The sequence below is a fragment of the Vanessa atalanta genome, chromosome Z (assembly GCF_905147765.1).
Source record: "Vanessa atalanta chromosome Z, ilVanAtal1.2, whole genome shotgun sequence".
NCBI classification, from domain to species: Eukaryota; Metazoa; Arthropoda; class Insecta; order Lepidoptera; family Nymphalidae; genus Vanessa; species Vanessa atalanta.
The window spans coordinates 14,568,494-14,595,435 of record NC_061902.1 but is presented as its reverse complement, the minus strand read 5'-3'; the positions used below and the strand labels follow the sequence as shown (position 1 = coordinate 14,595,435).

General features: G+C 31.8%; 2 protein-coding genes across 4 annotated transcripts in view; one reads left to right on the top strand and one right to left on the bottom strand.

The window, feature by feature from the left end:
- Positions 1-3,061, top strand: part of LOC125075888 — a 48,958-nt gene extending 45,897 nt beyond the window's left edge. The window contains exons 23-24 of one of the 3 annotated variants that reach the window (XM_047687725.1): positions 485-559; positions 1,585-1,695. In XM_047687725.1, the coding sequence (XP_047543681.1) occupies positions 485-530 (46 nt within the window). In that variant the 3' untranslated portion in view covers positions 531-559; positions 1,585-1,695. Of the gene's footprint in view, positions 1-470; positions 560-1,584 lie in introns of all 3 variants that reach the window. The other 2 variants (XM_047687724.1, XM_047687722.1) reach the window with 2 other exon arrangements.
- Positions 3,062-9,201: 6,140 nt separating this feature from the next.
- The window catches only part of LOC125075970, a 49,241-nt gene continuing 31,500 nt past the window's right edge, over positions 9,202-26,942 (bottom strand). The window contains exon 11 of the mRNA XM_047687859.1: positions 9,202-9,601. Within this exon, the coding sequence (XP_047543815.1) occupies positions 9,474-9,601 (128 nt within the window). The 3' untranslated portion in view covers positions 9,202-9,473. The remainder of the gene's footprint in view (positions 9,602-26,942) is intronic.

Below are 26,942 nucleotides of genomic sequence, written 5' to 3'. Positions count from 1 at the left end.
TGGAGTACCCTAACGCTTAGTGCCTATATTATTTATTCTTCAAAATAATGCAAACAACCAATATTCGGTGCTAAGCGGAAGAAAAGCGATGCTTTCTTTCGTGGTTGGTTGAATAAACTTCGTGAGGAAATGGAAAGAGCAGATTAAAACATTTGTTTTAAAAAAATATTTTTGAAACATGGTTACAGCGGGCAAGATAATATATTTTTTTTGTATAATGTTTTTTTTACCTTTATTTTAGTTTGAATATGTTTTATAGCCAATTTATGGCAAGCTTCAAATCTCGAGTTCCTGGGTTCAAACCCCGGGTCGAGTCAATATTTTTTTTTGTTTTTTTTTTTTTTTATTCAACTAATTCGAAGTTTTCCTTCATACTACTATAATTTACCTACTTCTGCTGTAGTATGCACAAAAATTAAAATTTCAATAATTTGGTACTTTTTTTTTAAATAAGATTTTTTTTTATTAAGTTTATTTTCATCAGCTCATTCTTCGGGTCGGGGGGATGGCATTCAAAAAGGGATGGATGACAGGAAAAGGGCTTTATGAGGCTGTCAAGGTGAGAGAAACGTGACATTATCATATAATATATAAAATGTAGATGGCGCATATTTAATTTGGTTAACTTAGTTATTTAAATAAATATATTTGGTATATGTGCCAAAGATAACTTGGATGAACGAAGTACCAGCGAAAAATAGAGTGGATTTTGCATCATTTTAAATTTCAAGAAGACATCGTAGCCACGTCTACAATAGAGGATGAAAAAGATTTTCGATTGTCCTCACGACGAGGACCTCAAAAACCACTCCGAAGCCATAGTGCTGATGACGTATATTATCAACTCGATGAACTGGTACTCATACAAGATATCGATCGATTTAATTATTGATAGAGACAATCATCTCAAAGACACACATCTTCATCCAAATTCCTTGTTCACCTCGCAGGAACTGTTATACACATACAGATGGCTATTGAATGTAATGTACACTCTTAGCGAAATCTACTATGATTTGTCACATTATTCATTCAGTAAAGTGATAGAAGTCCCTGGACTACAACTGCCAATTTTAATTGGCAGTCTATAAAAGGGATGATCCCACCATAGACAGATTAGCTGAATTGACCTGAATAGGCCAGACCAGCCTGGGAATCTAGAATCCCATTAAGACTAATAGTTGCCCTTAAAATAATACTCACAAAACACAAAATGTGATGTTGCCTGGAAATTAAAATGCCTGCAGCACATCAAACAATTAATCGAAATCAGAATAAATGGAAAATACATAAAGGAACGGACAACATGTCTGTGTAATTATTGTGTGCACATAAATATATATAAATGTTATTTATATATATTTATGTGCACACAATAATTTATTTTCATATTTTTATCTACTATTTTATATTTCGTTATTCATTTTAGATATTTTATTTTGAGTTAAATATTTCTGTATAAATGAGAATTTTCAATCAACTTACTCACTTATAATTATTGAAACTAAATATTCTATGTATATGTTGTGGCTAAATCATAATTATTAGTTATTAGATATATATCAAATTCTTACCTGATTTTAGGAGTACAACTAGAGAAGAAGACGATAGTAAATCCGATCCTTGTCACAGCCGTAAAGGCGAGATTCCGGGCCGTAGCCGCACAGATGAATCGCCAGACCCATCCCGGAGAGTTGAAAGCTCCTGTTCTAGCTACAGAGACGAGAGCCCTGGAACTAGTTACACTGACAGGAGTATTAGGGACAGAAGCACAAGTCCTAGTCATAAAGAAATAAGTTCTCACTACAGCCCTGGTCAAAGCCAAAGAGATAGTTTCGACCGAAGTAGTATAGAAATCAGTTCAGGTCCACGTCATAAAGAAAAGAAACCTGGCTCAATGCCATGGTCAGATAGAAAAATTAAAGCTAAAAAACGTAAAGAAAAATATCAAAGTGGCCGGGGAAGCAAGAGCTCTGGTTCCATGAAGAAAGAAAAGAGTCTTAGTTTCAGTATTAAAGATGGAAGCTACGACTCCAGTCATAGAGACAGTTTCAGTCCCAGTCATAAAGATGAAACATATTCAGACCAAAAAGAGGTAGGTCCCGTCTGCATAGATAGTAAAACTGATAATTATCCAAGACAAGAATCATCGAGCCTCAGCTTCGAGCATATTGAGTATCTAGACGAAGAACCTAGTGATAATGAGAAGAGCCCTAAGACAAGCCACATCCCTGAAACCGTAAATGTTAAAATCGAAATTATTGATCACAATCAGAAAGACAAACCGCAAAGCTCTAGTTCTAGTCCTAGCTGTGATGATAAATGGCAAAGCCTCAAAGAGTTTCCAAAAATGATTCAAAAAGAACCAATTATGAAAGAACCGATCCCTGGATTGAGTCGTGATATTTTCATGACTAGTATTAGTACTATTTCAGAGATGTCTCAAGATGAATCTACTCTAACTGAATATGTAGATTCTAGTTACAGCAGATGACAGCGTCGATGGTTTAGGAGGGACCCTGAACCTAAAACATCAAAATGGCACTGGCCATTCAAATGGTGCAAGTAATTTCGTCCCTCTAAAATAAACCAATAAGAAAACTTATATTTGGACTCAATATAGACTAATGAAGTGAATAAATGTTATTAACTATAATGTGATTAATTGGCTAGTTGAATATTAACTTATTATTAGAGTAAAACCCAAAGTGTAGAACATTTTTCAATAAGGTCTAAAAGTCGACGGTAAAATTATTGACTTAATTATTTCATTCCTGCTTCGGACCTTTTTTAATTCTAATAATTGTAGCCGTCCTTATGTGTTGCTACATAAAAAAATAAAATTTATTTATTATATAATATAAGACTAATATTTCTAAGCTTAAAAAGCTTATTAGCGCTTTAAGTTTTAGATACAATTAAAATGCCATGTGATATTTTACTTTTACTCAGATTAATGTTGTTACGCTATTATTTAGAGAACGCTATTATAACGTAAGCTCTTAACGTATTTATGAAGTTGTAAATTAAAAAAATATATTATTGAATAGAAAGGCAAATGTAAGCAAATGACTTTTTTAAAAAAAAAAAAAATTATAATAAAATTCTGTAATAATCATTAGAATATAATAAATTCCTATATATTTAATAGATATAAGTTTAAATTTTAATGTATGACGAGGTATTTAATATTAAATATATAGACAAAAATGTAATCAATGTAATTGTCATATATGTCAGTATGAAAAATATTTATTATACTAAAAGTTGTTTAACGACATTATTTAACGTCTCGTAGTATAGCGATTGAACCAATTGAAATACTAACAAAATAAATGTTCATTATTACAAATTTGCTGTTTACTTTTCTAAACCATACCTTTATTTTTTTAAATATACTGTTTAAAATACAATTAGAGTAACAATAAATTTATAATCGAAATACACAAAATGGTTGGCTACACAATTTAACTTAATTTTACACATTTTCCCATATCAGCCCCACAGAATAGTAAATGTAATTTATTCACATCTTTGTAAATTTTGCCTTTTAATAGGATAAGTTTTACAACATTCGCCCGTGGCTGTTATTCTAAATAACCGATTTTTTCGGTCTTTAGCATACACTGGACCCGGCTTAGCCCACAATCCTTTTTTCAAGCAAGGTGCCCATAAAATAGCTATGAGCGTAGTCAATAGTACTCCATATATCATCCTTGACGTTGTTATACATTAAATATCTGCAAATTAAATATACAGATTATTACTGATGCACCCAGGCATCTCTGTTGAATAGTTAGGTACCCCTTTAAGCGCTCTAAATTTTATACTTACTCTTGATTAAAACATTAACAGCTTCATTGAAAGAAAGTACCTTAATAGTACTTATTAATTTACAAATAGCACAATACTCTTCACATATTTTATTTAATGTAAAACTGACAATTGACATTTTAATATGACAATGAAAGGTTGATTAAAATATCGTCTGTGGTCGAGATTTTTTTTTACGTAATTTGTTTTAGGCAATGGCACGATATCTTTAAAAAATCTAATTACAAAGAGATACGTAGGTTTTGTTGTTTGTTCGTTTCATTTTTTTCGTTTTACGTAGATCCAACTTTATTGAAATGGGTTTTTTACATTATTTCAATTTATAGTTTATATGGTATGTTAATATGCTGTAGCTTTTTGAGATATAGCTCATTATGTATGCTGAGTCGAAATGAGAATTGTCTTTTTGGAAGAGTTGGTAATCGCTCAATTATCTTTAATAAATTCAGTGACAGCATAAATCTATCTTTTATAAATAAGTTTCATCAGTAAAAATTTTTATCAAAAAAATAAAAGAAAAGTAACGGTTGAAGAATTGGTTGGCAGTTGGCAAATGTTGATATCCCATTGTTTGAGAAATATTTCTTACTAGATGAAATCCTTAGTTTATTCCTCGTGTAAAGTCGGAATTGTTAGTTAGTACTGAAAAAAAATATCATTTCCCTTATAAATATATTTTACAAAATTACAAGATGTTAACAGAACAGAAGACAAAAAAAGTATATATAAGTAAGAGACATCATACTGTAACTCGCAAATACATTTCATGATTAAAAACTTATTTTTAATGGAATCTTCAGAAGTACTATGGATTGATATTTTTTTCTCAGTTCGTATTTTAAAGCTAACGCGCAAGTTGGAGAACTTTTGTTTTATAAAATATTATACCTTGTTCGTTTTCGGATGACTAAAACGAAAACCAATTTAGATATTGATATTTCTTACAGTTGGGTATATTGATATAATATCGGTACTCGACCTTTTCATTTTTCCTATTAAAAATATCGGACAATCGGCTTATGAGAGCTAGGGAAAAGGTCATGTACATATGTTTGCGCACACACTTGTCACTATACATAGTAACAGTCTATAAAACCCACTGCTGTGAACGCCTCCAATCCCTTTGAGGAGGTTTGGAGCAATGCCGCTGCCCCAATGGAAGTTGCCGGATACACATGTCGTGGATTTTCATTGAAATTAGACACATGCAGGTTTCCTCACGATGTTTTCCTTCACCGCCGAGCATGAATTATAAACACAAATTAAGCATGTGAAAATTAAGTGGTGCTTGGCTGGATTTGAACCTGCAATCATCGGCTAAGATCTGCATCTCTCTACGTGTTCTAACCACTGGGCCATCTCGGCTCTTCTGCACTATAATATGTATCATATCATATTCATAAAGTAAAACAATTACGTAATAGCTAAAGTATATAGTAATCTAAAGTAAAGAAATGGTCATGTCTGATATTTTCTAATATCAAGAAATATCATCATGATGTAACTTTACAAAACCAATTAATGTCGCTACATTTTATCTTTACAGCTTTTTAATTTTTAGTAAAACAATTTGTACTTAGTCATTTGCTCATCTTGCATCGATTTAATTTTCAACCGACTTAACAAAAAGAAGGAAATTATCGATTCGGTAATATATTTAGTAATCATTATGCATATTTTAGATGTTTTTTAAGCACTCACACGCAAAGGATTAATATTATGTTTGGCCGCAAAATATCAAAGCCATCTGACATCCTGATATATTCTAATTCGATTTTTATATTCTTTCGATTATTCAAAACATGCACTTAAATGAGCAGGCCACGTCAGCGAATCCTAATAAAGTCTTTTTTCTTGGAATTTCGATAGTGATTAGTGCCGTGTCGCAATTTCCATTTATCACGCAAGCTTCATTTCGCCTTTGTGTCCTAACTTTCTTTAACTTTTAACAAACTATTTTCGTGATTTCAAGCAAGCTTAAAAATATCTTTTAAAAGCTAAGATGGCTCAGGATTTTGAACATATGAATCTTTATCGAAGGTAATGAGTCCAAACCCGGTTAAGCAACCCGGGTGCTTAAATTGTATATAAGCTCATTCGAATTTCGGACCCGCGGCCAATCACAAAAGCTAGTCATTTGCGCAGTAAACATCAAAGTGTACATTTGGCTCGCTTACATAGATGAACGTTCAAAAACAAAGTAAAAAGAGTATTAGAGAATCACTCGGTAGAAAAACCCAATATATTGTTTTTGGCCTAAACGGGATTCGAACCCAGTGTCTTCTGTGTTTCTAGCTAGAAGAACGAGGCAGCTACTTTTAAACTGCACCAATATAAAGATTTAAAAAAGTATATGTTATTAAAAATTGTTCGAATCGAATAGATGGTAGCTGTAATACTTTCCAAGCTTCTTATTTCAAACTACTTAAATAAATTCGTATTTATATGTTCCTTCTTACTTGCAAACATACTTATTCTTTATCTTATTGAACTTTGTAAGAAGCTTGCATAATATTTTTAAATGTGATTTGTTTGTATGTTTGCTAAGAGTGAAGTTCTTTAAACGTGCAACTTAGCAAAGATCAACAGCATGGAAGGAATGGTGTCGAAGTAGTTTGAAATTTAAAACAAACTACCATCCTTGCTAGAACTTGCTAGGTATGTTATCGTCACCAATAACAGAGTGACTATGAAATAAGAAAACTCATCTATGGACATAATTCTTCCATCGAACTACTATTACAGACCTATTTAGAATAAATTTTTATTTAGGATATTTATGGTATGGTGGCTGAATTTTCTCAAACAGAAAATTGATAATCACTTTAGACAATGGAAACGAGTCACTAAAAATGTGTCTGAAGGTATAAATGGCATGTTCCACAGTGATCCACAATGATCGACATCGGTTTGATGTGTCACGTATACACTGAGTGCATATACACGATACAGCTTTACGAATGGCCAGCCAATATAAAATTACTAGTTTTTCGTATAACTTTTCCTATCTATAAATTTAGTGTCTGATAATAGGCTTATTATTGAAGAACAGACTAAATAGATAATTAAAAATATCGGTGAGAGTTAGTATTCGTTTAATTTCAAGAAGGATAAAAAAGTACCATTATATCATTTAGCGGACAAAATAACTGCTTATTTTCTTGACCGTTTTTATTTAATTAGTGAAAATCAAAGACTTAAAAACTCTTTTCTTTTACTTAATATACGTAATTTACTTTTATATTCCAAACAATTAGTTTCCTTTTTTGCACGCATAATATCTAAAACATGTTACGTATTGTGTCAACATGTCATGTTATGTAGTGTAGGACGAGATACGGTATACATTGATAAATCACAAATTTGTTGCTTAGCAAAGTGTCAACATCATAAAAACTTTTAATCAAGTTCCTTAATTTGTTATTGATGAAAATCGAGCATTAGTCGAAAGGTTGCCTAATATTTGAAAACTATTAGATTCACAAAAAAAAATGTTAGTATATAAATTACAGGAAATTACTTAAGAGATTCATTTATTACAGAAAAAATTTTATTTAAAAATAAAAGTATACCTATAAATATAGTAATAATTTTCAAGTAAAATTCTAAAAGACCAGGTCCATGATATCTATGCAATCACCGATTTTCAGAACTCCCGGAGAAATTTCCAGGTAAAACTACCAAATGACTGAACTATTTGAGGGTTATGTTAAAGAACTGCCTTACTGACTGACGATTATTCGACTGTAATGTAACATCAATTCGATGATGAGTATTCGCCTGCGGTCGAATTAGTTGTTTTCACAATGTAATGCTCGATTCTTATCTGTTTGATGTAACGCTCGAATCTGATCTGTTACAATACAGGCGAATGCTGCCGGAGAGGAACCACCCGAAGAGAATACTTACATTACAGCTTGCACGCTCATTTGATGATTACACTAATATATTATCACAGAAAAATGCAAATGAAAATATTGTAAAAATATATACCATATGCCATAGGCCATATGCTATAAGTTATGTTATAGCTTAGTATATAGTATATTTAGTTGTCGTAATGATGGAAGCTGGGAGAACCTACTAATCGTGTAATAAAAATCACGTGCAAGCATATTGGAAAGCAATCGACGGAAGAAAAAAGATTTTAAGTTGTATAGTATACATCGCTGTTATTGTTAGACATTATAATATCATGAAATTTGTTTAAAAGAGGTTTTATATGTATATATAACGCCTCTTTCATCCTCTGTACGTGTTAATGTAACCGAACTCTAAATGGTCCGACCGATTAGGATGTTTTTTATTTGTGTGTATTTAATTGTTAAGCCTTCGATTTAGTCTGTGGAGATTATATAATAACAATATAAGATTCATATAAGACAATGATTAATAAAATATATATTTTTTTCAATAAGATGTTAAAATATGTAAATCTGGTTTTCATATATCATAATATATTGGTACCATAATTGAAAAAATTTTTATGTACGACAAACGTGTAATAAATTAACACATTTATAACAATTATGATCTTTGGTAGTTAAGTCCATATTGTTATAAGTGTTTATTAAATTTAGTACTTACTTATTTCATGAAGTTATTTTACTCAAGTGTGCTTCTAAAGGTACTCAATTTGATGTAACACCCACGCGCGCTTATGAACCTCTTTTAGATTGCGAATACGCGATGTTATTTTTCAAGCTGATTGTATCTTCAACCACTGGCAATATTGTGATTTAATGATTTTAACTTGTAGCCCATATTTAAAGACTATTCCAAATAATCTTTCTTGTAAATTGATAATGCACAATGATAAATAATTATAAATAAGTTCAGACAAAAATAGTCCTCTTGTCTCAACGGAGCGTTTCAATCGAGACACAGACACATCCAAATCAAATGAAATCAAATTTCCCTCATGAATATAGAAATATTATACTTGATTATTGATTGTCAAATTAAACACTAGAAGATAAAACCTTGGACCTGAGAAGAACCGACGAAAGAAACTTTTTTTTATGGCATTGGTTGATGGACCGGCATATGGGCCACCTGATGGTAAGTGGTCACCACCGCCCATAGACAAAGGCGCTGTAAGAAAAATTAATCATTCCTTACATCACCTATGCGCCACCAACCTTGGAAACTAAGATGTTATCTCCCTTGTGCCTGTGATTACAGTGGCTCACTCACCCTTCTAGCCGGAACACAAAAATACAGAGTACTGTTATTTGGCGGTAGAATATCTGATGAGTGGGTGGTACCTACCCAGACGGACTTGCAGGTATTCTGTAAATATTCGATATAAACGTTAACGAAATAAATAACATATTAATTTATTTTAATGTGCCTGTTATTTTTTTATTTTTTATTTAGTCTTGAAGTAAATAGGTATAAACTAACTTGTGACATCACGTTGCACGTTAACAATACGTGTCGCAACATATAATACCTAAGCTAATAAGCTTCCATTCCTGCGAAGTTACAATTTCTTAGGAATTTATTTTCTTTTCATAAATGTTACAAGAACGTCTAACAATTTATCTAGAAAAGTTGAATAACAAAATAATATATAAAAATGTAAACTGAACTGACTTCTTCACTATTCGTCTGTATTTATTATTGCGTTAAGTCAGTTACTTCTTTGCTGGAACATCTGGTACATCGAACTCGCTGACTTGAGCGTCCACGAGTTGCTTGCTTCGTAGCTTGATAATTGCATGGCTGGGCACATTCGGATCCTCCATTTCGAATTCAATCAAACCTGCACATTAAAAAATGTATTACATTATCAATCCAATGGAAGCAGATAAACAGTCAGGATATAAATTGACAACTATGCTAGACTGAGTCAATTTATATAAAATCAAGTGAATTAAATTGTTTCATAAAATCTCAAACTCAAACCGTCGATTTTGTTCTTTCGGATATCATAAATTTGACATTCAAAAGAAGACGACAAAACATGAGATATAATTGTCTCCTAAATGACAGGAATTCATGGGAAAATTATATCAGCTAGTTATATATCTGTCCAACCACAAGAAGATAATAGAAAAAAAAATGCTGTTACATATAATTGGTCGAGAGTGTGAATAATAATCTATGATACTCATTACGGATTTGCAAAAAAATTGGCTTTTGAACGACGACGGAGCTGTTAAAATAATATCGCATATTAGATGTTAGGTGTAATAGTGTTTGATTATAAATAAAAATATATTAATCAAGAACTGTTATTAGCACATTATAATTGAGTTAATAATCAGTTACGTAGAAGACGTAAATCTAAGGCTTATTGATTTCCTTCTTCGATTGGAATAGGTCACTTATGTTATATGTAATTCTGTAATATGATAATATACTATTCAATATGAACAAGTGTATATCATCACAGCAAAGTATTATATCTTGATATATTGCTTGCATGAAACACAAAGCCGAATTCTGTGTGTACAACCTTGATGACTTTACACTTTTTAAAAATAATGATAAGGCACCTTTTTCGAAGGCCCATGAGAATGTTAAGGCAGGCCAAGCGTCACGCGCAACATTTAACAAAATCATTACAAAATTGGAAAAAATCTTGTTCATATTTATAAATAAGAATCTATATGACGAAATTTACGAAAATTACATTCACACACACACAGACACACACAGATAAGAATACTGACTCTAAACTATCTTTGTCATCCATATAGCGCTGTAAAGAATAATATGAGATTTAGATACATTCATTAGTAAAGGAAAAATTATCTCATCATATTATATTGTACGGTTAAATTCAATGCACTCTGTATCAAGAATACGAGTGTTTGAAAGATTCACATTTATTGATATTGGAAGTAAGAAATTGATTTGTGATATAGAGATTATTGGTTTTATCGAAGATTGCTTTTCTAGACAGACATGAGAATGTTATAAACTTATAACTCTGTTGACATTATGCCTCGAGAAACAGAGACTTCAGTAATACAATGTTTATTTGAAAAATATTACTTGATTCAGTGTCAATTTAACTTCTACTCACATCTAAAATGATTATAAATTCCATAATTAAATACTATTGCTATAAATGGGATTCTCGACTAAGCGGATGTTTTTTTTTTAAATATAATTTATTAGGTTATAATCGAATGGGCGGATAGATGAATAAGCGCATAGGAGGCTGGGTAAACAGGTGAAAGGTCCAAAGAAAATTATATTTCTAAAATCATAGTCAAAAACTTCTATTAACTTCTTTAATCTAAATTTTAAAGATAATTTTCTGTATATTAAGTATTCCATTTCTTATGTCTGTGGTTGCTATAGAGTTACGATAGTTACACTGTCAAAAAATAGTGATTTCAAAACTGATTAAATAAATGTTATTGTAAGGCGAATATATTTCATATGGGTCTTGAAATATTGTCAGAGTGAATAGGTTTTCAACGATTTATTTAAATTAAATCATTGATTTATCATTACGGAGAGTTTTCTTTTATAATTAAGAAACCTGATTAAGAGGATCGTAAATTGTTGTATATCAAATATGCCAAAAATAAATTAGCTTGATGGTTGGATTTAGTACAAGCCCGTCTGGTAAAATATCATCACTTATTCCATCGCCACAACAAAAAAATATTCTGTACTCTTTTATTTCTACGAGCACCTCAAACATAGGTAGTTTCAAAGGGTAGTCGCTTATTCTAAAAAATAAGCTATTTCTTATTTGTAACTTGTGCCATTCCTTTATTCTTACGCCTGTTTTTATCTACCACTGAAGTCCACCAAAAAGTAAATGAAATGATCTCTTGGGGGAAATCTAAGCCTCTCCATTGCTCTTTGAGTCTTCTTATGATGGGACTTAGTAAGCGCTCTGTTTCGTAAGTCATTATTGGCAACACTCTCTTTTCGAATACATTCAACTTGAGGCACTGTGGTATTTGGGAAGAAGATGTTACGCAGTTTCCCAGCCGAGCGCAGCCGAGTTGGATTCGGCGGTTGACCTTTTTTTCAAATATAGACCTGCCTTGGTAGATGGTCTGTCTTAGGTATATATAATCGTCTACAACTTCGAGTGCAGAGTCTTCAACCTTTACATGGGTGCAATATGGACAATCTTCATAATTTTCATCCTGTTCATGTTTATTTGTAGACCTACTTGTCTAAAAAATACAATTAACTATAAAACAAGATGAGACACTCATGTTTAGAACAATTATCTGGGCCTGAGTTTCTGACTTTGTAAGTTATTATTTAGTCACAGAGCAATAACTGATTACATACAATATGATAACAAATATTTCATTTGTTGGTAGGACTTTGTGCAAGCCGTCTGAATAGGCCACTACCTACTTATCACATATTTTACTGCCTAACGGCAATACGTAGTATTATTTGTTCTGATTTGAAAGGTGAGTGAGTCAGTGTAATTAGACGCACAAGGGGCATACATACATCTTAGTTCCCAAAGTTGCCATGTCGATAAAGTTTGTGACAATTTAAGTTAGACTGATGATATAGTGCTGCCCAGTTCTTTCGTCAAGTTACTACGGAAGCTGTTATCTCAGCTGTATATCTCCGAGAAGCGAATTATAAGTACCTATGACTACAGCGAAGACATTTGTGAACGACTAAGGTAATAAATTACTTTTTATCTTCAAAGGTGGTATCACCTTATATATATGTGCTGTATTAATTTTCTCATTCGTTCATTTTGCAGGACTTGTGTAAGCACTACTAATTTAATTAATATGGATCCATTAATCTGTGTTAGTAATAGTTTTAAAACAGACAGCTAAGTTAGTTATAGTTTGTTTATATGTTCTAAACAAGATCTAGTTCATTAATTCGACGAAGTCGAAGAAAAATTTTCGGGACTTAGTGGCAAGTTTATTTATAATTGTCATATTTAAAGGCTGACGTACAAACTGCATATCATATATTATCCTTCATAGTACGTTCTTTTATGTTTACAACTATAGTATAAAAAAAGAAAACAAACAAAGATATCTTTGCAACCAGATATGAGGCGTGTTTTATTGGTTGTAAGTATCTACTGAGTTAAATCAGCGACGTAAATATGGGTGGTATAGCTACTAATTCAGATATAGCATTTGATTCCTTCTCTTACCACAGAAATATAACGGCAATATGTTGTTGTTTGTTGTTACGAATTAATATTGAAGATAAATTACTTGTCACAGAAAAATAATCACTTGATACAGGCTACAAACGTAACCAAAACTTTAGTAAATAGTGGATGTTAGAATTTTCAAAAATCAAATCTATATAAATTTTAATAAAATAAGTAAATAATTATATGTAAGCTTACTAGATCAGATGATTTCAATAAAAGAAACAACCAAACAAGTACACAACTTACCAAACTCTCCGTGTAATACTATAATTTTGAAAACTACCACACCATTTAAACCTTGGCCAGTTGTTCAAATGTTTGATAACATACGTACTTCAATTATCTCGTACCAAAGTGTAATGGAGTTTGAAAATTCTTGGTACCGGCATGCACGCGAAGTGCTTGTCACAAACAAGAATTTGTCTCTAACTTATACGAAGCCCCACAATGCAAAGAAGCCGTATATTATAAATCTGAGGAATCTTTAGCATTCCCAAGATATTTGATCAGCACTTTTAGACTAAAGTGGAATTCAAAAAGTTCGAAACCATTTTAACGATAAAAGCCACAATACTAGATAAAAGTAAGTTTATCAAATATTAACATTACAACATTAACATTAACAGCCTGTAAACTTGCAACTTATTAAATTCAGGTTCTGCTGGTTATCTTAAGATATTTTGTCAAAATATTCGTAGTATATATAAAAATTTCGATCATTTAACACTTCAGTTGTCGCGCTTCAAGTTTGAGAGTGACATTATAATACTAACGGAATGCTGGTTAAATAGTCACAAACCTATTCCTACTATTGATAACTATGATTATTATTACTCGGGTAATTGCCTTAATCAAAACGATGGTATAGTCATATACGTGAAAAAAGACATAAAATGTTCTATAACGGAACCCAAAGCAATAGGAGGCAACTTTTTACTTATTAAAATTGAACCAGACATATTCATTTTGGCTATTTATAGATCCCCGTCCATACAATGCACAGACAGTTTTTTAAACTCTATTGATAATATTATTCGTCCCATTAGCCCGAGAAATAACTTGATAATTGCCGGAGATATAAACATTGATATTAAAGCCTGTTCTATTGATAGGAACTGTGCAGCTTACCTAAATGTAACCGCTGAACTGGGGCTATTGCCTGGGCACACATATCCTACTAGGTTGCACAACTGTCTAGATCATATTATGCTAAAAACAGTATTTCGAGCATCGGTATTTGTAGTTGATTCTACCATAACGGACCATGCCTCAGTACTGCTCAGCATTGACCTCGCCCCCTGTAAGTCTAAAAAACCAATCACTTACAAAAGAATTAATTTTGATGCCTGCATTAAATACTTAGAGACAGTGGACTTCTCTTTTATCACACCATCTTGTGATGCTAATGAAGCAGCATCAAGGTTTGTTGATATACTGTCTGGTTCTGTTAAACTGAACTCTGAAATTAGCCGTATACCTAGTAAGAAAAGAACACTTAAACCATGGATAACCACTGGACTCCTACGCTGTATCCGGAATAGAGATAAACTACACAAAAAATACAAAAAAGAACCAAATAACGTAATGCTCGAGGTTACATATAAGCGATACCGGAACTTTTGTAACTCTCTGTTGAGAAAGCTTAAAATAAACTTTGAAAAAACGCTTTTACGTAATGCAAAAACTAATAAAGAATCTTGGAATGCAATCAAATCAATTATAGATTATACGAAACAGAAAACGTCAGCTGAAAATCTTTTAAGTCCTAACAATAATATCAATAATAGCATAGACTCTGTAAATAATTACTTTTCTAGTATAGGGAAGCAGCTTGCCGAAACTGCAACTGCGTATAATGAAAATAACACCAATTCATACAATTTTACGTTTCCTCCAGAGTGTAATTCCATAGTAATACTACCACCAGATGAGGCAGAGATAGAACTGTTAATAATGAACCTCAAAAATAATTGCGCTACAGGCTGGGACTTAGTACCAGCCCAGCTTCTAAAATTATCTAAGCATATAATAGTCCCAGCTCTTTCTAAGCTCTTTAACCTTTGCATAATTCAGGGAGTGTTCCCTGAGGTCTTTAAAAGATCGCTTATCACTCCTGTTCACAAGGGTGGGAAGCGAGACCAAGTTTCTAATTATAGACCTATATCAGTTCTGTCATCCCTTTCCAAAATATTAGAAAAACTACTAAATAACAGACTAATTAATTTTCTAGAACACAACAAAATTTTATCTGCCTCACAGTTTGGTTTTAGGTCTGGGAAAAGTACTGAAGACGCAGTCATCAAATTAACGAATTATGTTACTTCTCAGGTAGATAGAAAACAAAAGTGTTTAGGTATATTCCTTGACCTAGCCAAGGCGTTTGATACCGTCTCAATTCCCATTCTTGTGAACAAGTTGGAATGCCTCGGTATTCGTGGCAAACCGCTCCTGATATTTAAGGACTTTTTGGTTAATCGTTCACAACAAGTAAAAATTGGTGATCACGTCAGTTCTCAGGCACCTGTCATTTGTGGCGTCCCTCAGGGCAGTATTCTTGGCCCAACTCTCTTTTTGATCTATATTAATGACCTATGTGAACAAATTTTAAGAAATGGTAAAATTTTTACCTACGCGGATGATACTGCGCTTGTATTCCACGGAGAGACTTGGGACAAAGTACGGTATTATGCTCAATTAGGACTCCACAGAGTCAATCAATGGCTTAGTGTAAACCTGTTGACATTGAATCTCTCCAAAACCTCATTTATTCAGTTTTCTGTGGCCAAAACAAAACCAGATAACATTAGTCTTAAGGTTCACACATGTAACTACCCCAGTGATTCTCTTGCTTCCTGTTCATGCTTTGAGATAGCTAAATGTACGACCGTCAAATATCTAGGAGTTATTTTGGACGAAAAACTCAGCTGGCGCTCTCATATAGACATCACAACTACGCGCACCAGAAAACTTATTTGGGTTTTCAAGAAGTTGAGGCACGTTGCTGATTTAGATCTTCTGCGCACAATATATTACGCACTAGTTCAGTCAGTCATTGGATATTGTATAAAAGCTTGGGGTGGTGCTTGTAAAACCTTTATATTAGACTTGGAAAGAGCGCATAGATCTATCTTAAAAGTCATGACCTCTAGCCCATACAGATTTTCTACAACTAAGTTGTATGAAAAATGTCAACTCCTAACGGTTAGGCAACTATACGTCTATCAATTAGTTATCCAACAACATAGAATAACCCCCTATCATGCCGATGAATACAGTAAACAACGTGTCATTAAAAACGTATGTCCACCTGTTATATGTCGAACAGCTTCAGCCAAACGACAACATGATTATAAAGCAGTTTATTTGTATAACAAAATAAATAAAATAAAAAATATCCATCCCTTATGTAATCGTGAAGCTAAAGTATATATTAAAAATTGGCTACTAGGACTAGATTATGAACAAACTGAGCTGTTGTTGCTATAATATTTTGTGAAACAATTTACACATACACATACACACACACACACACACACACACACACACACACACACACACACACACACAGACACATACACATACACACACATACACACTCTACTATAGTGTACAGTAAGAAATAGTTATTTATCATTTATTTTTATTTACATAGAACGATATGACACTAAAATATGAGAGAGGACACTGATTTCTGTAATACAGGTCTTTGAGCCTAGCTCAGAAATCAGGGACTTTATTATACTTTGTAACTTTTTATGTGAATAAAGATTATTTATTATTATTATTATTATTATTATAATTTACCACTGCTGAGCTAAGGCCTCCTCTCCCTTTGAGAAGAAGGTTTGGAGCATATTCATCATCCATTCATTACGCTGCAATCTTTTTTTTTTTGAATTTCGTTGAAATTAGATACATGCAGGTTTCCTCACAATGTTTTCATCCACCGCCGAGCACGAGATGAATTATAAACACAAATTAAGCACATGAAAATTCAGTGATGCTTGCCTAGGTTTAAATCCCTAATCATCGGTTAAGGTGTACGCGTTCTAACCACTGGGCCATCTCGGCTCTCAAATATAGTAGTAGATTACCTATAACTTTAGAGAATGTTAAGTAAAAATTGAATACATTTCAAATCTCTAATATTTATTTACAAGATACGTTTGCACTAAGTGCACTCAGCTCAGATTGCAAAATTGGCGTCAAAAACTCATTAATGTGTAATTATCGATTTCAGGTAACGGGAGCATAACATCGTTACGGAAGTTTAGTTAATCAACCGCCCTGGGGTTATCGGCTTATTAGTCGCAGTTTCCTTTTTATGAAATTTACCTCAGAGATTTTTAAAGTAGGAAAATATCTAATATTCAGGCTCAAATGCACTTTACTGATGGTAAAGCTTTAAAGATGTTGTTGATACCTTATTAGTTTATTATGCCGTCTACTAACAGAAGTACATATTTTTATTTACCTAATAAATGACATGAGATTTTGTTCTCGTAGTTGATGGACCACTGCCAGTTTAAGTAGGTTTATTTATATACAGTGGGCAGAAGTGATTATTTATCGAAAATAAGATGGAACATTCGTTTTACCCTGAATGTCTGAAAAAAAAGAGCCCATCATGAGAAGCCCGTTATTTATGAAACATCAAAATTAATAGTTTTTGAATTAGTTTATAATTAAGGAAATCAAATAATTTAATATAAAGTTCCACTACACACATAATAACAATTTTTTCTCATACAAATTAGTAAAAAATTGTAGGTTATTTGCGAAGCCATTTTTTTCAATTCATTATTATTAATACTTTTTACATATTACTACATTCTTATATACCTATATAGCAGTTATGAGGTCATAACCATTTTTTTATGTGCAGCTATCGTCCCATAATCACTGTTACAAAAATCGGTCTACGCTATTAATATATAAGATTAAAATTATTTTTAGACTACAACATTTGAATGAATACTTTACAAGATATAAGTAAGTGCACAAATTACGTGCAACGAAAACCCCGTTCGCTGGTGATCACGATAACTGGCTGTAACAATGATCTTGCAAGTTAAAATTGTCCATAATTTAATCTATATCCAAATAATATTTATGGACAAATTTGCCTTTGTTTCACAATAAAATTATTATTCATATTTTATATTTATGACAAATTTATATAAACTAATAACTAAATAAATGTTATTAAATAATTGCATCCCCTTCATATTTTTTGGAACAATGTCCAGCCAGGGTTGGGTTGAATCGATATTATATCGATATTACGGTATAATTTATCCAGTAATAGTAAGTGTCGATAATATCTAAGAAAAAAATAATAATATTAAAACAATTCCCTTAATTAATCATCATCAACAATGTATTTAGTAGGTTTTAATTGCTATATAATAAAAAGTTCATGATTGAAAATTCAAACGTCAAAAATTTTTTAATTCTATTTCTTTTTTTGTTTCTGATTTATTTATCATTCGTTATCGCTGTACCAATGTTATGTATGAATAATTATACGTGGAAGTTTAAAGAGATAAGGCCGGCAAATTTTTAACAGCTATATTCTTGGGACACGTGTAGATTCGCCAATGAAATCAATACAGAATTATTTCATTGCATTTTTGTATTTAACATTAATATTGGAATTTTGAATTTATTCTCAATGAAACTTGTTTTAGTGAGCGACTAGATTTATTTTGTTGTGAATATTTGTTTTCTTGTTTATTGATATTATTAACAAAGTTCCATCAATGTTTTACTATCGAGTGTTGATTTAGCCGAGTGACAAATGTGTTGGAGTCTTGATCCATGAGGGTTTTGCATCTGGTGCGAAGGATAGAGAAGGTGCCTTGAATTGCTGTATATACGACGAAGACGATGACATTTGTGCTTACTTTTTATGTTTTTCTTTACGGATACAGAGAACCTATGAGGGTAACAAGGAGCTAGACTTTTAGAGTAAGCAATATACCGTGTAATGAGTTTTCGAGAGTACTGTCAAATCCTCCGACAACCAAATTACATTATAATTCACGACGCCTAGTTGAGTCTTAAGTGCAGCTTATTCAATTTAAGATGTTTTAAATTCTCAGTTTTTGTATCAAAATCAAGAGCCACAGGTGGGCATCAAGAGAGCGGCTGTTGTTATTGGGTGTATTGTTGAATTGATGTAGTTTAAATAAATGTAAGGTTTATGCAATAAAGTGACATAATTTACGATCAGGATTATGACGGGCTAAAAAAGTAGTGTCTAGACTTGAGCCATCTCAGAGAAGGAGTATTAAAATAACGAATTAATATAATATCGTTAGTACTATTAAGTATTACCTACATTTTGTCAATCCTTATAAAAGCCTTCACTTAAATTTATAGACAGGTCAGGTGGAAGATAACAGATACATAAATTGAATACCTTTTTGTAATTTGGAAATAAAATGTTAATCCAGAGATCCTCAACTTTCAGTTTTCCATTATGATTGACGGATAATACTTATATGCTCTTAATCGCTACGAGTACACCCCCTCCTTCACATTTATTTATATTCGACTCACATCTGACGCTTTTAATACAATATATCGACAATTAAAAAGTTCAATATCGAATAAATATATCTCAGTTAATATATACCGTCAAAATCACTGTTAAGTAAATTTAAATAAAATTCACTCAATTTAGATCTAATTCTATTTAAATTTTGATATAATATTAACATAATTAATTATATAGTTTAAGATTATATTTATCATTCAGATCGACATTTAACTATTGCACATAAAATGAATTAAGATAATTTATTTAAACACTTTATATTTTAATACAGTAACAACTGTATCGTTCTTACGCACATAATATATACGACCAAATCTAACCCAAACATACCGGTGTGTTAGATCATTTGCTTGTGGTTGTATACAACGCCTTACATTTCGGCGAGAGATGTTCGCTAACTTGTATGTTAGACTTGTTGCACGTCAAACCCAATTGATACGTATTTCATTCTTCTTCTTTGTGAGCTTTGTTAAGACGATAACATGCTAACAGTACCTGGACTCTTAAAAGTGGAGTTGAGAAGGTGATCAAAGTATTGCGTGGACGTTCTAATTTATTTTTAAACTTAGCAACTGTTCCACAACAGATAATATTTGACTCATTCAGTTTTAAATTTATGCTTTCGCATACATTTTTATATATCGCCACTGAATTTTCGTTTTTACTATCTGGTACAGCTTGTATTTCAAGATTTCGAGCGCGGGTCATCCCATCGGTCGATAATATAATTAAGGATATAAGTTTCATTGCGCTAATTTTATAATAATATTTACTAAAAATTATACGAAAATTATATCGATGTAATATATAGGTATAATAGATTGTAATAACTGAAGAAATTGAAATAATATTTCGATCATAACATAGTTTTCATTAATTCATATCGTCAAACACTTCCCGATTCATTAGAACCACTTGACTGCTCGTTCTCGAGATATTCGAAAACATGTTGAAACACCAAGATAATTGTTCCACGTAATGTATATTCAAACTTTTGTTTAGTCCGTGTATATTACATACATATTTACTGTAAAGTTTCGTCACAGTTATCAAAAGTCCGTTTGAAATTTAAAAGATCGGTTAATAGATTTGGTGGTACATTAAATGTTCAGGAGGAAATTTTGTTCCCGGCAAAGTTATATGAAACCTAACTAAAAGTCAGAAACGGTCTCAAGTAAATGCAAGTTAGTCTAACAGCAATATACAATTCAGAAAAAAACAATATACTATGAATAACACAACTCACTAATAGGTACTTAACCTACTCGGTTTGTACTACTATTTGGATTTACAAATAACAATATTGTAGCGTTTAGCTTCAACTGATACCGTAATTTCAGTGCTAATTGTATTAGTTAGATTAATTACCAAACCTATTTGATTGCTACGTTTAGTAGTAGCTGTTAATTCTGGTAATAATCCAGTCATATATTTATATTGATTTAATTGTATTGTACAACATTAATATTACAAAAAAATTATGTTTTTATCATCAACATTATGAGGCTTTATATACTAAAAACCTGAATTGGTTTTTGTAGGAACGAGTGGTATTTATTAAAGAGTTTTACTGGTACTAGTATATAACAGTAACAAGATTTTTAAATCTCGAGAAGCTATCGTTTCTTCCTTTTTATGGCTATAGAACCTGTATTTCTATAAAATGTAATTATATCTTTAAGAATTCTAATTATATTTTGCAAAATAGAGCTACCGAAATATTTAGTCACATGCAATAATTAATTTCGTATAATATATAGGTATATATTTAGGAGATTCCTTTAACTATACAACTGGCTGGAACGAATAAAATAAAAAAAAATAAAACAAAAGCGCGCGAAAACGTATCAAGCCGTCATTACTGATGCTTTTTGGGCGCGGACAGTAAGGTCAATATTGGCGCGACTTGTAAATTGTTAAAAGTGATATTTGTGAATATTTTTGGATTTGTAAGTTCAATTGAATAAGTCATTTGATTAAATATATATGAACTGGAGCTTTATTTATGTTAAGCTAAATTCGAAGGATTTTTTTTTTATTAGTAAATTGTTTAAAGTAATTTATATTCTTGTTTTTTTTTTTAAATTCTGTTTCACTTTTTGACGTTAAATACACACACATATATATATATATATATTTAATGTTCCTAAAATTGTTGAACTATGAAGACAAATTTAAAATAGAATACTGTGATTATTAAATAATTCATTAATAAACAGAGTGGAGAGTTACAATTCTATCGCACTGGCAGAATAACTACCACGCTTTACTAAATTCATTTATATAATATTAATAAGAACTTCAAAAAGTATTTAAGAGCGTAGTTTGTAAGCGTGGCAATTTAATTTAGAACACACACATAGGTACTATCCAATAATACAGTTGCATTATGCAGTGTATCGTACGCATCCCCGCAGACAATTAGTTGCTTGTTTTAGGTGCAACGAATAAATTAAATTTTCATTGCGCGTTCATAACGTAGGATTTATTAAAATACATTTAATTACGAGTAATGTATTAGCTATAAGGTTGGCACTCGCAAACACAATTATAAATTATTTGTTAGCATAGGGTGCGGTCAGAGTGCATTAAGATGCTTAATATACATTATGATTTTTGTTGTTTCAACCGCATTTGTCTAACTAAACAATTATTATTTTCTGGATATTTTAAGGTTGGTAGGTATACCGAATTAGGGCGTAAAGAACATAAATTTTATAATTAAAAATAGGTAAATATTAATCAAATATTTTTTTTAACTAATAAAAAACTAAAGACAAAATACTTTTTCTTGGTTAAACAAGTCTTTATTATTAAAAATTTAATTACGTATTTTTATGAAATAATTCAATTAAAATTATTTTATATTACACAAAAATCAGGGGGGTGGGCCGTTGACGGTATCTGGTCATGAAAGGTACTAAGTATAGCATCAATACACAATGGAATGTTAATCAACCGTTTTTTCTTAGCACTATGCACTATTTTAATAAAGCATTTAAATAATTAGAAATTAACCAGACGAACTAAACGACATGAGTAATGGTATGAGTTGGCGTTTGTTTTAAATTTCGAATTTAGAGAAAAAAATAAGCAGGATTGTGCAAACATTACATTATATTCAGGTATATTCAGGTATTACTATGTTCATCCTTACAATTTTGTACTTTTAATTCGACATTAGGGGAAAGAGGTTACCCTTCGTACACTTTTTAGATTTGATTTTCTTACTATGTGATTAAGTATCGCATTTACCTAGTTTATGTACTTAAGTGTAACAAATATATTATAGTCTGTTACAAAAAAGTCCAAAACTATTATAAAAAGTAAAAATTAACAATTGCATCAAACGACACTCGCGCCTCACCCTTATGCTAACTTATCTATGTGTGCGTAGACGTTTCGCGAAAATATAAGACTCGGCTTGAAATAAAAACTGACGTGCTCTCACCTTGGGCTCTGGGGAGGGACTGAAAATTTATTGACAGAAATGTCGAATAATAAGTCAAAACCGTCAAATTATTTTCTCCATACTACATAGTATGGACGACGAATGCCAAAAAGTAAGCAATATTTAAATAAAAATTACTATAATATTGTGTGATATAATAGAAATTGAACATGGTGAATTTATTATTTACACTTTTGTGTTCCCATTTAACCAAAAATACATGTATAAACAAGCCGCTAAATAGCTTAAAAATGTTAATAGAAAAGGTCGATTTCAATATTTGGAATGATGTTGACGATGAATTTACTAAGTTATTGATATATATTTTATAAATATGATCCGGTGAAACTTGAGATATATCTATTCACATACTGAATGTATTTTTTTATCCATAATCAATGCTCCAGATTTAAGATAGTTTGAAATTAGTAAGCGCTATTTTAGCGTTCCGCAAGGACTGTCCTCTTAATAACTAACCAATAACATAAATAAATTCATAAAAGGCAATTTAGATTTAAATAATTATTATAATCATCAGCAACCAATGCTACACAGAAGCCTCTTCCAAAGTGCGCCAAAAGTTCTACCCTTCTGCAACCAGTTGGTTTTAACTTTTATAACACCTGGCTGGAGGTTGCTCTATATTGCGTTTGCGATATACGGTCTTCACTTTTGGACTCGTCTACTCAATGGTATTTTGCCATACGCGATTAGCTCACTTTCGCTTTAATTTGCTAATAATTTCCAGTCTTCCTCCATATTAACGTAACTCTTGATTTTATCCTTGAGTATATGGACTAGTCCCGCGGTTAATGACAAAGTTTCGGCACCTTATGTCATTTTAGGTATTGGAGACGATTTTTTTGAAAAAATTCTATCTCAAACATTGCGATGTACGTTACTTAAGGACTTGATGTAAGTCGGCGTACCACACCCTGACTGGGTGTGCTGCATGGGGGCCCCAGAGGTATTCCCTGGTGGCGTCTTTGGGCGGTGACCTCTCGCTGCCGAGCGTTATCAACGCAATGCTCGGTAGCGAGGCGTGCTGGTCAGAAATGCACTCCTTCTGGGAAAACTTTATGTCGCAGAAGGAGGCAGCGGAACGGGAGCGGGAGGTGGACGCTGCTGCAGACCCGATACAGGAAACAACGCTACGTGCACCTTCATCTCCCCCCGCCTCAATAGGCGCCACAGGGGCTAGGAGGGTTCTGAGTACCCTGGGAATCCCCCCTAGGAATTGGAGGCCCGCATAGGTGGGCTGACCATCAGGGCGTCACGGTAGCATGCGAAATCGATCCCGTGGCGCCCACCGATGAGACGGAGAGGGTACCGCTGGTTTTTAGTGGGTATTCCAGTGTGCCGCTAACATCTTAGGCACCGGCAAGTCCCACATACCCCCCCACTTCCACGTGGGGGGAACGCGTAAAGTGTTTTTCCAGCGAAAAAAAAAACAGTACTTGATGTAAGTATTACTTTATTATAAGTATAGAGCTGTTCATTCATGAAGACGTACTTCTCCAATGTTAAATTATCGGCGTGGAGTTTTTTGCATAGAGCTTCGTTTTTGTGTATTAAAACTTCCCTCCAAAGATTTTACAAGATATCGAATTTTGAAAATAATTTTCTCACACGTAATTTATAAACATAAAGATTTTTTGTTAATGACATAAATAAATAAATAATAAATAGTCGTCAATGACTATATAATGCCGTATTTTAATACAAATAAAGTAAGAATAATTAAGGCATTATTTAGTCATTGACGTCTATTATTTATGATTTCTTTATTCACCAATACAATTTTCAGTAACACCATAGATATTTGATCTACACATTTAATTAAAATTTTAGCCATTTCATGTCACTTCCTAACTTTTATCGAAATATTATTAAAATAGACAATATTTATATGACGCGTATGGATTTGGCTTCCGATATTTTTTAGTCGATATGCAAGCGAACCGAGCAATTATTTCCTTTTGAAGTCTTCCTAGAACACGCCGTATCCATCAATTTAAAGTTGTCATTTGAATTTTACTGTGAAAAATTCATAGCTCTTGATATACTCGTATGTATTTTTTATTTTTTATTTGTTGGTACATGAAATTCCATTTTATATCACTTTTTTAGGTACAGAAAAAACAGTCACATGGTGGGTGTAGTTAGCTAGCGCATCCGTATATAATAATATATATTTTTTTAAATATATTGAAGATTTTGATATATTATCTAATAAATTTATCCCACCATAAACATATATATTATATTAATAATTAAAAATATTCCGAACAAAAAACATTTTTCAATATATTTTTATAATAATTCATATAACTCACTTTGGAGTAAGAGGTCTTAATTATAGATTGATATAGCCTAACAAAAAAATTTAAGTAATCATAGATGATGCTGATGCAAATATTAGCGACAAATTCCATAATACTTATAATATTTATATAAATAGTGTTTATCAATACATTTTTAACTTTTGTCTCCTCTTATTTTACATAGACAAGCTAGAGCTTATTAATTAAAGTGATAAACAGTTGTATAGAATCACCTTTCTCATAGTCTAATAAAGAATTTTATTACTAGTAACATTCTTATAGCGTTGCTATAAAATTATAACAAAGTCATATAGGTAAATTAGATAATTGTTTTTTTTTTATATAAAAATATGTACCGACAAATTTTATTTAGTCTTTAATCACTTTGTCAATGTAGTCTTTAATGCCTTATAATCTGTTTTAATTTATAATTTTAATTCTGTCTCTTTTATACATGTATACCTTTTCATTTAATGTTATTCATAATTTGTATTAACTATCCTTTCTCATTTGATTGTATAATTTTACTTATTTGATTATATGTATATCAAGTATTTGTAAATTTTTAATTATTGTGTAAATAGTATCAGTGGAAACTTTACTCTACTATACATTATACTATTACAATTGTTCAAGCGTAAACTCAACTTCAAGCATTTACAAAGCGCAAACTGACGCCAACGACTGTGATTGGTCATTCTACGCTTTTCTGAAATCATAAATTGTAACGACGATTACGATACGAACCATCTCTGAAGTAAAGCGCATAATATTTTTTAATTCGCTTTTTTATTTTTAACTCCGAATGTTAACAACTATTATTTACTACATAATTACATTTGAATACTTTGATAATAGTTTTTACGAGCTAGAGAGAAATCGGTCTGTTAATATTCAGCGAGCGCCGTCGGGTTAATATAAACGTTAGAATAGAACATTAGTACTTGATAGAGTACGTGTAAAAGCTGTTTCACAACAATGCAGTTCCATTTATAAGATTATGTCTATGAGATGTAAATTGCACAAGTTGATCGCATACAAGAGTTTATCCTTCGTATCCTGAGGCCACAATCTGTCTCTCATTTGACTGACAAATAGATAACAACATAGAGACGAGAACATTGAACAGTCTTGTATTATAATTAGTAAGATAATTTACTTTTTATTCTCTCAATATTACTATTATTGTTATTATTTATTTATTAAATCAAAATGAATAGTTACATGCTAATATAACGCTTAAGGTCCTTTGGATTTAAGCGCTGATATATCTTTTGTAAGGAGCTCATCCCTTAGAGTAGTTATTAAAATCAGTATCTTACTTGTCTTAGCAATTATATGTCAAACCTGTCAATTGCCTTTGGGAAAATCTTATTGTCTTTGATTAGTGTATGAATAGAGTCTGTACCGGATAACTATATAATAATAATTAATTCGTATGTTATTTGTTGGTAGGGCTTTGTTCAAGCCCTTCTGGGTGGGTAATCATCAGATATTTTACCACCAGTTCAGAAGATTGAGTGAACCAATATATCTACAGGCACTAAGGAAAGAATGTTTAACATTTCTTACAGTGTCATTGTCTATAGGCAATGGTGACCACTTACCACGTGGCCCATATGCACGTTAATTAGAAGTTGAATA